This window comes from Emydura macquarii, unplaced genomic scaffold (assembly GCF_026122565.2).
Source record: "Emydura macquarii macquarii isolate MOO-44397 ecotype Brisbane River unplaced genomic scaffold, CSIRO-AGI_Emac_v2 contig_719, whole genome shotgun sequence".
Lineage (NCBI taxonomy): Eukaryota > Metazoa > Chordata > Testudines > Chelidae > Emydura > Emydura macquarii.
The window spans coordinates 13,198,422-13,211,932 of record NW_027130856.1 but is presented as its reverse complement, the minus strand read 5'-3'; the positions used below and the strand labels follow the sequence as shown (position 1 = coordinate 13,211,932).

Below are 13,511 nucleotides of genomic sequence, written 5' to 3'. Positions count from 1 at the left end.
TTTACCTCTAGAAAGGGTCAATAGTTAATTACGTGTTAAACCTAAGTTCCTTGCCAAAACCATGCAAACTTCAATTTAAATATTTTAATATGAAAACAAACAGGAACCTATGCACATCTAAAAATATAAATGTAAAAAACCAGAAAATATTAGAGGGACAAAAAAGGCAAGGAATAAATATTTGATTACACAGGAAGATTTTTTTGTGGTTGCATCTTACTTCACTCTGTAAAATTAGTAGTTTATCGATTCTATAGCTCAGTATGCGTAACAGATTCTTCACAAATACCTGAGGGGAAAAAAGTTACATATCATTACTAATGTTTTAAACAGTTACATTTTGTTAAAAGCTCATAATTTTAAAATAAATAATAATAAACAAGTGACAAGTGGATGTCTGAAGTATAATGCTGAGGCTTTGATACCAAGTTTGACTTTTTCCTGGCTACCGATATATGCCCCTTTTTAACACAGAGCAACCAAATCTTTTTTAAAATACCGCAAAACTATAAGTCTTTGCCCCTTGTTTTCAGATATGATAACAAAGTATTTTAGGGGCCAACTCTTCTGTTAAATCGTATGAATAAGATCCATGTAAGCTCATGTGATGTGACATCTTTGCAAAATGTTATAAACGCTATGAAATAATCTGTGTTCATTTTAATTCAAGTTATCGCATTTTGAGCTATGCAATACAGATTCCTTAATTATCACATCATAAAAACATACATGCATATTTTACTGAAATACATATTTAAACACTTCAAACTCAGGAAACGCTCAAGGTTTCCACAATGAGCTTAATGCAAACACATTGTACACCCGAGTTCTGACATTTCCACATACTCACTGAAGTAGACTGGAGTTATGTGTGGATCTGTGGGGGCAGAACTGGGCATATTATGTCCGAAAGCTAAATTTAGCAACATTAGCAGTAATAAAAAATACTCACTACTATGCAATGTGAAGAGTTCAGGTGAATATGAAATTTAATTTGTGTATTGCCTGACTTCTGAGTGTTTAATTGTAACCTTAAGGTTACATTAAAATATGGTTTGGATATTTTTATTGAACTAATTTTTAAAAAAAAGTAAAAGGAGATTATGGTCCCAAATCTGTAATGAGACCTGCCAGCATGTGCCCTTCTGTTCCTGTAAAGCCTTACTTAAGTCTGTGCTAACAGATTCCAATGCAGGAAAGAAGCCTAAAACACAAGTCTATGTATTGATTGTGAATTTCCATAGCTGCATGGTCAAAATGAAAAATCCGTGAAACTATGGAATTCCACAGTGAAATACCAGCACAATACCATATCTATATAACCAATGTATGTGCTTTATTTCAAGACCCAGTAGACAATATCACAATCTTTAACACAGTGGAAACTTAACATACTACACATACACAAAACAGGTATTTTAATTTCTTATAACTGTTATATTTTTTAGCTTTGGCAAACTGTCCTGGAGATTAGTTCTCAGTGAGGACTAGCTACCTAGAAAGTATCAACTTGCAAAATCCAACTATTTGAGTAATACAAGTGCAGAAAAAGTCTTTTTATAGTAGAAAAGGTTTTTTTTCCCTCCACTCTTGCATAACTCAGAAATGGGTGAATAGAATCTGCTCAAACTTTCATAACAAGTAAATGAATAATTAAAAATCACCTTTAGGATAAGACCAAGAATGCAAAATTTCAGCCAAAAAGAATAATTTTGTAGAGTTATGAGCACATAAAAAGAAGGTTGCAATAGACGTCTCACCGCTAACTTTAATTATAGGTTTCACTGCTAGTGATTGTCTTGTTTTCAACTGATAAAAAAACTGACACTAGACTATACGTTAATATAATCCACTGTTGGCTGGTTTCCTACTTCTTATTGGTCTAAATGCATTTTATCATGATTCTGTATAAAATTTGAATTAGAAACCATTGAAATATCAGTGTTCCACAATTATCATTGAAAGGGGAAAGAATGAAAACTTTTAGACAACATTTTTAAATTCAGGATACATCAGCATCACTTTATTTATCAAACACTTTATCATTTCATTGGTCAAATCAGAAATTTGATTTTCCTTCTTCTGAAAAAAAAGGTACTGTTTGACAACTAACTCGTAGACTCTTAGGCCTGTGAAAAATTGTAGAACATCTAAAGGCATGTCAGCATTTTTTTTGATTGCATGTCTAGGAAAAGGGTAATATAGTGAATTTTTGTGTGATCAAAGACGACGTGTGACAGAAAACTGTTCTACAGTTACAAATATCAAACAATTTGATCATTCTAAAACAGTTCACTGAAGTTTTCCCACTCTTTAATCAAACAAGAAACATCTGTGTATTATGAACATGTTTATAAGGTCTAGGATAGAGATGCGACTAAAAAAAGTACTAAACATGTCTTGTGGGTAGTTTCTTCTCAGTGTGCACATGACTCCCATTAGCATCATGTTTATGCATTGAGGATATTGTGCCCTTTAATATTTTACTTTATTATGGATTAAAAATGATTATACTGATAATAGAACATTTGTTAGGTCACAAGCTTAAGTCACTTTCACATATTTTGCTTTCAACAAATTAACATTATAGAGACTAAACCAGTGACTATTTTGATTTTCCTTTAAGATGAAATGCATAGCACCAAAACCAACTATTTGCCCATAGCAAAACTTTATATAAAGTTGTGTCCATGTTTGTCACTCTGGTATGATAATTTTTCCACACACAAAGTTTAAAATGGTATCTTGAATGCATACATACAGCTATGGATGCAAAGTGCCAAAAGGTGACAGTAAGAACATAAGTTTATAATCTTGCTTTAATTTAATATATTAATGAAATATACCATTGTAATATATATAAAATATTATGACAATCACTATTAATTCTTCTCAGTTGTACTTCTTTGTAAGTTACATATAAGTGCTTTATACTTGGCGTGATTCACTGATTTTCAGAGAATTGCCATTTCCATTTCCTCAGGAGTTTGATGCTAAATTCCATGGAAAATTCAGACAGACATTTTCCTGCCACTTTTTCTCCACCAGCTCCTAACTGCAATATTATTTATGGCATTTTGTTTTCGTTGAATTTCACTGATGTTTAATAAATTTCTTTTTATCCCTTTTCATGGCTTATTATATTAATTAATTTTAAAAATTGCGTATACTGGCATTTTTAAAAAGGTCTTCTTATGAGTAATCTATTATCTTTTTCTTTTAACATAATTACTTTTTCCTTGTAAAATCAGATCATACAAAGAGTGGCAGATTAATTTATTTCCCTCTGCATTTTCTTCACAGTGTTAGAGAGGTTTTCTTTTTAGTGTGACTACCATTTTTTTGCGTCTTCCTGAGTTTGCAATGGCAACTATTTGCACTGTTTTGTTTATTAAATGGCACCTTATTTGTCTGTGCTAATTGCTGGTAAGAGAAAAGAGTACTAAACTCTTTCCCCTTCTGCAAAGAATTTTTTATATTTTCTCAGCCACGCAAGGCCAAACCCTGCTCTCTCTACTCATGCAAGCAGTTATCTACTTCAGTGGGGATGCTCATGTGAGAAAGACCAACACATAACAATAAGAATCTTTTCCACTGTAAATTAGGGAATTGTTTTATCAAAGTTGCAATGTTGAATTAATATGTGTAGAAAATATGGTCATATGATTGAGTTTAAGCCCAACAAAATGATTTGACAAAAAAAAAAAAAAATTTAAGGCATCTTGTCAGTCAAAAAGACATTTCAATAGCTTGGTCTTTAGCATAAATATTTTCTGTGTAACTTGGCTTAAAATTTTTGTAGTACCATCTAAAGTGTACAAAACAGCAAGTTATTTTACACCAGGTTTATAGGCAATTGTGACAACAGCCGGCAAGGTGAAGAAAGTTACCCAAACATATTTATTTGTTTATGAAAAACGTATTCACTATCGTTTTTCTACACTGTTCTGTATGCGTCTTTACTTTTACCTCTGATTTGCCTTTTTCTTTAACAACCACAACAGCAAAAACAATACTGTGCATATTGAAGGGGCTGTGGGGTTTTGAGAATTCTTTGTGCTAATCTCTTCATCTTTTACATTATTAAAGCCAAATATAGCTCTATGACTATAGCATAAATTTTTTTTTTAAATTGAAACATTGGAAAATTCTATTTTTTAAATTATTTGTCTGCATAGCTGGTAAAAAGAACTTAAACGTCATAATAATGGAGTTTTCCAGTCCTCTAGAGCGTACTTCTTCAGCATATGTTAAAATACATACTAACATGAGCAAATTATATATACTTATTTCTATGAACTTCTATCGAGTCAACTTCTAGTACTTTTATTGTATGTGCTAAATATTAGAGACTTTCAATTTTAATACGCATACTCATAATACAAGCATTGATTCTGAGATCAATATTTCCATGCATATTCTATCACTTTTCACTATAGAACGCACATCCAAAAGGGATGGTCCAACCACATTTATAATATTATGATACTAAGTGCTTCTTGGTTTTAAAAATGATTACATAAAATAAAATTACGTTGAAAACATGGCCAACAACTAGTAAAATTTATGAATTTTCTTAATAAATAAGCTAAATATAATTTATTAAGGCATTTTTCCTAGTTTCAAAGTTCTAAGAGGCATTACATTTTTGAGAGGAATATATTTGACATAGGAATGCCAATGTATTTAAATACATTTTTTCTAACAAACATCTATAGCATTCCCGCAGTTTTAAAGTTTTAGGCAGAACTTCCCACTGACGTCAATGAAGAATTCTCTTCAAAAACTGATGGCCCAACATTTTTCAGCCATACATTAATTCTAGCTTGTAACATGAAACATGAGCAATAAACAATTAAACTTAAAAAAAAACAACCCAAAAACCCACCAACCCCTCCCACCTCTGTTTTATTGAGAGAGGTTATTTTCATTCCTTGCTTCAGGATTGCAAAACAAATACACAGATTAAAAATGTGCTGATTGTGTAACACTAGGAGAAAAACACATTGTATTGGTTGTGGAATGCTAAAATTATGCTACGTTAAAATCTGCAAAAGAATTAAAAGCAGATGTTAAAATCTTTATTTTAAAAGAACCATTTTTTAGAAGGTTATGTAGTGCCATTGCTTATTCAGCTACAGAACACTTCTCCTCTAAAGTGGTTTGTTGCACCCAAAGCAGTACACTAGGTTTGGGGGGGCAGAAAGGGGGAGAGAAAAAAATGGTATAGAGAGAGCACATGTTACATCAGACACAGTACCTGATTTTTCACTGCACAGCTTGTCAGCTAGATAGTCTGCCTCCTGGGCGATAAGTGAGAAAATTTCATCTTCATACTCTTCTATGATACTTTCACACTGTAAGAATAAAGCAGGAACATATATATTACACACACACACACACACACATACTATACCTCTCTAGCAAAGAAATAAACAAGATTGCTAAACCAGAACTGTAAAGTAATACAGTGGAAAGAGGAACCCTTTTTTGATTTGCACTTCCTGTTTCATATAAACAAATGATGGACTGTTAATTTTCAGAAAAATTACAATGCAAAATATTCCTTAAGATTTAACTATATATTCAGTCTGGTTGTCTTTTTAAAAATACACTAACTAGGATAAGAAATCACTTACAGATCACATTTTACTTGCTTTTGAAAGAACACCTTTCAACATTAATCACTATATTCATGGAATAGTCACTCAAAATTTAAATTAAATAATATTCTATTTCATGTTATTACACTAGTATTCACAACGTGCAGATAAATAAAGCTCTCTGATCAAATTAATGCATCTTTGGTTTCACTATAGATAACACAATTGACAGCAATATACTAAATGGTCTCTTTTCAATGTTTTAAACGTTTTAAAGATTATTGGTAATTTGACTTCACTTACAGAAAATGGGTTTCTGATGTTTTGAACAGGGTTCAACACTACTGCTGAGGCAGAGTCTTGGTAAAGTGTATCTAAAGAGAGGTTTTTTTTGAAGTATTGTATTATCTACAGTTATCTTTTGGCAATCCTGAGCACATATTATGAAGGACATAAAGTACTTTCCCAAAAGCCCAGACTATGGTTTAATCATTAAACAAGGGTGGAAGCCCCATGAAATGGATTGCAATTAAAAAAATACACTAAGGAAAACTCTGATTTAAATAAAGAAGTCATAGCTCCACTACAAAAAAATAACATCTCTTATATTTCTCTAAAATTAGCTCTAGAATTGCCATTGCAAGAGTACAATTTAAGCTGTTTTGAGTCAACATTTCACAGCATTCAACATCTTTGAAACTCAGCTATTACCTTTACTTCTCAGTGAAAATGCAAGTCACTAAATGCGGTTGCTGGCTTCATTTCATGGGTTTAATAGTCTCACAACATTGCTTCTGAATACATGTGAAATCAGATCCAGCATATCACTGTGTCCATTTCACTGCCCTATACACTCTTTTCTATATTGTGTGCTTCCTGACACTAGAAAGATGCTTAATGCGTAAACAAAACAAAACACATTATTTGACGAAACTGGCATTAAGCCATCCATTGCACTTAAACATTTGTTTAACTCAGCCTAACACCAGAATTCTTGAATTAGCTCACATAAATTTGTCTCCATTCAACAAGGCCTAAAGAAAAGATGACACTCCTCCTTCTTCCATAATCCAACTATAAATATTAAAACTACAGTAGTATTAATTTAGATTTTTATCCAACATCATAATTCCCTATTTTCTGCACAGAAATTTACAAAGATACTTTCTTACTAACACTGATTTATATTTAATCATTTACAAAAATTCCCCAAGTAAAACAGTTTGAATTGTTCCAGTTTGGAAAATTTGTAATGTGTAATCTGAGAACACACAGTATAATCCAGGGGTAACTATTGCAACTAAGTGCCATCTGTAAATGCTTTATTCATATTTATGTAGCACTAAAGAGATCCAGATAGGTTTCTAAATAACATTATAAATCACATTATTATTTAAAAACACTTAATGCAATGCTTTGACAAGCAAATACAAGGCATATTAGAATATGTTATTATTAAAACAATTTACTATATGCATGAGTTTAGTACTTGAAGCTATATTTAGCATATAGTAAAGAGTATACATGAATAATACTTTAACATACAATATTACTAATTTGTTACGTTGGCTTACCGCAAATTTCAAAGGTTTGTAAGCATCAGAATAAAAATAGAATTTTTTAAAATCTGCATAGATTTTCTCATCTTTCCTAGGAGCAAATCTCTTGAATGTTCTTTTCTGGGTTTGAGGATCCACTTGCAGTTGGTAATCATTCATTCTATCACATATATTTTCCAATACTTCCGTTAAGTAGGTCTCTGACTTTACTAAAGGAACCTATTGGGGGAGGAAAATGGAATTTTTTTTCTTGTTATAAATATTATCAAAAATACCTTTAAGAGATTATACCTATATAGATAGATGTGTCATAGACAGAAAAAGAATCAGTGCACATTGTTTAATCTGCATAATTGTTGACCCATATTATATTACATACATAATTAAAAATGTCAGCTAAAGCTAAGGTGACACTGAAAAATTAAACATTTAATCTTGCATAAAACATCCTCTTTATACTCAACCAATTCTAGAATGCAGTTATCAGATTTTAATTTGTAAACATATTGTCATTCAAAAAGACATACACGATGCAGCAAATAGAGACCGTAGACTACAGTTGATATTTTATCGACATAACCATGAAAGATTTCTTGTTTAAGTCACTTTGTTTCTTTAGTTGAAGTAGAGTTCTAGAAAGTCTTTTGCTTTCACTTGGTCTGTCTTAGTTGCTGTTCCTCAACTCAGATGCAGCTGTTTAATACCTCCCAGGGGTTTTGTGAAGAAAATAATAGCTTACAAAATTTAACTTCTCCCAGGTTCTACTATTTCAGCTTTATTTTCGAACAGCTGGTCCATGTCTTTGTCCGTTCCCTTTCCTTCAGAATTAAGCAAGAATTCAGCAGAAACATTTAGACACTACCTACATACTTAGTGAGAGTCTCAACAGCTAGTGCTCCAAGGGTCAAAGAGCACCCCTCGCCCTTGGTAACGGGGACAAAAAACTTCTCTCCCGTCTAGACAGGTCAAGGTGCAAGATGCTCCTATCTCTGTTGCTTCTTCCGGAAGGGGGCGTGAACTGAAGCCAAGTGCACAGTAAACAACAGTGCTGCATCCTTGGACCTTTAGAAGATTTTTCTCTCCACCCTCTGCTGATCAAAGTAGGAAGTTTTCATGACAACCATAGTCAAAGGGGCTGAATCACAAATGAACTCGATTTCTGCAATGTTGATATATCCAGTCTCTATTGTCTCTTTTCAGACACAGTATGAACCCTTCCGGTCTCAATGATTACATTACAGAAGCACTTTCACATGTGTGCTTCATTTACACAAAGGGTTTCCTTGCTTCACCACCATCTGGCCACAGATCAGATAAATAAAGGCAGGAGAATTAAAATTAGAGCCTAAAGGTTTTTTTTAATTCTTAAACTAGGTCCTATTATGAAATCCTCCCTCCCCCAACCTCATTCTGGATGTTGAATCTACTTTTTATGAAACCTGGAAAAAGCAAAAAGGGCATAAAAACACTGATTTTTTTTAAAGTCAGTTTTTAGTTTAAAATAATATATATTTGTAGATATGTGTAACCTATTTTACAGCATGGTTGGCTTCAGTTGCATTTTGCTGTGCAAACTCTCGTATTAATTGCGATATTAGCATTTAAAAAGCAAATGTGTATCATAAAGCAAGGAAAGCTAATGGCAGCACAACATGGTTCCAGAAAGACTATCTGAATTATGTATTCCAATCTCAAGTGTTTTTTTCCCCTCCATCCATTATAAATTGAGGATAACAAGACAACATGGCACATGGATATGTCTGATTGCCTCTTCCAAATACTTAATATGCAAAAAAGAAAAACTACAGCAACTGAATTTGCAAATAAAATAGAACTTCTACAAATCCTCTTGCAAAAGACAAAGATTTGACATAATAGGCCAAATTCTTTCCTGGTGTAACTTTCACTAAGGTCAATGAGGTTATACCAGGGATGTATCTGACCCAATGTGCTTTCAGTAGCAATAAAATCTATACTACTCAGACACACACCTCTAAACCTACTTGCATGACAATAAATCAAGCCAGCTCATTAGTAGGGGGATTTTTTAATGGATATACTAAGTATATTTATTTACAGATAAAAAGAGATCTACAGTTTTCATAATACAAGCAAGACGGTATTTTAAGTTCTGAAAAAGAGATCTTTCTGTTTATACTCCAACTGTTGTTCAAGTATTCACTCACATACTAACATCTCCCTCCTCTCCGCTGTCAGTAACTCCCTATCCAATCACAAAAGCTAACAGTGGCTTAGCAAGAGTATACATCACAAGTGGCAAGTATAAGAACATAGAGTGATCTGTCTGAAACTTAGAACATAAACTAAATTCGACTATTGCTATGTACTGAAAACAAACCACCTATGCATTAGGAAATGCTTCTGAAACATACTTAAAAAAAATCAAACTTCACAATGCATGTAACAACAGCAACAAATAAAATTCCCTAGATACTTTGTGTATAGGGGTTAATACTTATGGAAGGAATTTTGAAAACTGCTTATTCTTATGTTTATACACAATTTTTTGCTCACATTTCCCCCACCTATTATATATGCATTGATGCACATACAGGATGTCCTACATTTCCTATAACATTCTCAGAAGCCAACATAAGAACTGCATTTTCTTAGCTTCTCTTTATATTTCAGTATGTTGCCTTATTATATTTAGGAAAATCATTTTAGGAGCAGCATATTTGTAAAGTAGATGAATGAAATCATAATTACAAGAACTTTGCTTTAAAACGGTTACGTTTGATTTTTTTTCTTGTCAAGTTAATCAGAATATATACTTAACATGTGACCTCTGAATAACTTTATTTTTCACATAACTATTAGTTTGTCTGGACTCAGTACTCAGTCCCTGTAAATTATATTGTATTGGGTGTGCATGTATATTGTACACCTTTACGCATGACATATGTATATATATATGTTCATTTCTGGTGTCAACTTACTGGCTTTTGGATAGTGAGCTTTTATTAAAAGCAAGTACAACTTGCATTTAAAAGAATCTAAAAGATTTTGTTGAGATATAATCAGAGTTATACCTGGCTCCCAAAAGTTGAGTGCTCTTTCAAAAAGTGTTTTAATAGAAAGAGAGCAATAAGTATTTGGACAAGTGGCGGAAAGCTAAAGCCTTTCTTTCTATACTGTGAAGATTTTGAATAGTACTTGTCAATAAAGCAACTCCTATTGTAATCGTACCGAAGACATGGGCCTCCTCCCCGAAAAAGCTGTCTCAGAGATACTAACCTCATTAAAATATGAATGAAAAGACAGGCATCATTGTAATGGGAGAAAGCCATTTTACCCTGCACCAAATTTTATCTGCTATTTTTTGTAAAAATATAAATGTGATATCCAACAAATTAGTCATTATATTTGATGTGCATATTGATGATAGAATGCATGAATTATTTTAATTTTTCAAATAAATCACAAACTGATCATTCTAAATATTTGATTTTTGTTAATCATTTCATAATCTGTTGATTCTTCCTATGAATTAAAGTGTTTTACAAAATAAACCATACCCTTTCATTTTTTTAAAAGTTCACTGAAATTTTTGCTATTTATTTTTGTTTTCCAGAATCTCTCAGCCAATTTCAAAACACAGCTAGAGAATTCATTACAATACCTTAATAACAGTCAGTTACAGGATGTTCATATGCTAGTTCATTACTATGTCACTGTTAATCTCACCATAAATTTTTTGTTTGATAGATACCATAACTAGCCAAGAATACAATTGCATTATGTTGTGTGATAAGAGATGCAAAATGTAACTGCAGTCTATATGCATTTTCAAAAACAGTCAATCAAGTATTTTTCAATAAAGCTGTACATATTTGGTTATAGTCTTAAAAAAGCAGAGAGAGACATAGAACAGATCACATGCAAAGCTTTATTTTTTATTGGAAATTGTTTTAAATAATTTTAAACAAGAATTTAAAAATGTTTCGTGTAGTTTAATCACTATCTTTTCATCTACAAATGTGTTCAAATCATTTTTGATATTAGTTAAAAGTCAATATTTAGAAGTGAAAATTCAAACCTCCTTTGCTCTAGGCTAAAACAGGAGAAACATGAATGCTGAGCCACTCGAAAGGCTGATGGGATATATAATTAGCTATTATGTTAATTGAATCCACTGTGAGTTGTTTGTATGAGATTTCTTCATATAATATGCAAATAACTTCTAAGGTTTAGTTTTATTAGACAATATAATTAGAAATCATCTAAAGGAGTGAATTCTAATGAGGCATAATAAAGGTTTGTAAAAATATCTGTTTGCTACATAAGCAGACCATCTGGGCTTAATCAATAAAAGGGACTTTATTGTGCAACAGAACAAAACATTTAAAAGAAAGTTTAAGAATTTACCTTTCAATTTTCCATTCATAACAAATTTTACTTTAAAAATAGGAGAGTTCATGTTATTAAGGAAAGAGGTGAAATTCTTGTAATGTCAGTTTGTTAACCAGACTATTGGAATATTGTTTACTTTAAAAATAAAATAAAAATAAAAAGCTGTTCTCAACTGTGCAGGCAACTGTGTTTGTATAGATGCACTTTAAGTGAAGTGTTCCATGAGCAAAGTTAGCCATTATTATTACTATTAAAAGACGTGATCCAAGCAGATGTACATACATTAGTTTTTGTAGTGTAACTAATCAGCGTAACTTCACTTTCAGTAAGATTCTCCAGCACTTTAATATCTGGAATTAGAACTCTCTTACAAAGGAAGAAATTCACACTATGGTATTCCAAAGCGAATCACAAACTCAACAGTTGCATTCCTTTTCATTTAAGACCACCATCAAAGCTTAAACTATTTTAGTTAGTTCCAGAATTCCAAATATGTGTAATCTCTGGTCTAATTCAGGCTGTTCACACTTTAACTAGTGCCAGAAAAAATTATTGCTCAATTCTTATGCATAACTGAACATGATCATAATAACAATACACTGCCCTCTAATATGGTATCCAAAGAGTAGTGTGTTTCTGATTTTTTTTAAACATTAAAAAATGGTCACTAGCAACCCACTAAGAAAAAAGAGAAGCATAATGGAAGCTGAAGTTCTACCCATACAAGAAGTATACTGCCACTTCAGTTCAAGGACACAGGCGAAAGAGGACTTTGAAATATGATTAAACTACTCATTCATCGTCTTGACTCTGGAACTGTTCATCTTGACTCTGTTTCTTCTAGAATATGTTTAGTTTTATTGGTCTATGTCATAAAGCCTATGTTCCTAAAGGATCTGAAACACCACCACCACCAAAAAAAAAGCAAAAAAAAAAAAGCAACATTATGCAGATGGTATGATAAACCTATCATACCCCCTTATATAACTGATACAAATGTAAACCTATAATGGCAGATAATTAACACTTCTGTAATCCAGTCACTTAAAAACCTGCAGTGGCAAGTGTTTGTTATTCTGAATAACATGAAGTCCTTATCACTATAGAAAAAGGATCACATCACACACATCCCTTCTTCAGCTGAACTACAGTTTGCTAGAATACTCATTTTCCTAAATTTTGCTCTAAACCACCAATCTGCTGAATGCCCATCTCTAATGGGCATTCAGAAACTGCCCCGTGTGCCTGAAGTAACAAACAGGCAATCAAAACAAACCATCCTATCAAAATGCAAACTTTATTTACACTCCCACTTTCCTTTTCTCCTTAAAATGTAACAGCTTCTTTAAAAGAATGTTGAGCTGCCCTAGCGCAGGCTTCAGAAATCAGGTACATGCCTCTGAGCGTTAGTGTTTCTTAAGTGTCAGAGGGGGATATTACCTATTCAAGTTTTCTGCTACTCTCTGACAAGCCCCTAACAGAACAAGCCCAGGATAAGTCTGCTTAGTATAAATGAAATCATTCTGGTAACTGAAAGCAAGGTGTTCATCAACAACCAGCAAACAAAGGGCCATCTTAATCCCTTCCACTGCATGGCATAGAGGGAATCTAACACACCCCAATATGCCAGGGACGCAGGTAAAGAGGAGTCTGTGGGCCATTAGGTCTCCTCTCTTGAGACAATAAAAATGCTTCTGATAAACACTACATGGCTGAGACTACAAAAATTTTGGGTGTGTCTGGCTGGAAGCAGAGATTTAGTACAGTTGATTTAGGTGATTTATTTCCTTGGCAAACTGGGGAAAACATAACAGCACTAATTTTGGTTCTGTGCATGACTTCTATCCATGGAGAGGATGTAAATATACAGTTACAATCAGGCCACTAATTATTCTAATTGTGCTGCCAGTAGTAGGAGGGAGCCAGAGAACAAGATAGAAGGCCAGTCTTTTAAAATGATATCTACTGAAATCCA

General features: G+C 32.7%; 1 protein-coding gene across 1 annotated transcript in view; it reads right to left on the bottom strand.

Annotated features, from left to right (window-relative positions):
• Nucleotides 1-251: 251 nt before the first annotated feature.
• Nucleotides 252-13,511, bottom strand: part of CNPY1 (canopy FGF signaling regulator 1) — a 58,924-nt gene continuing 45,664 nt past the window's right edge. The window contains exons 3-5 of the mRNA XM_067542801.1: nt 7,178-7,381; nt 5,261-5,357; nt 252-289 (exon numbers count right to left, since the gene is read on the bottom strand). Coding sequence (XP_067398902.1) covers nt 252-289; nt 5,261-5,357; nt 7,178-7,381 — 339 coding nt within the window. The remainder of the gene's footprint in view (nt 290-5,260; nt 5,358-7,177; nt 7,382-13,511) is intronic.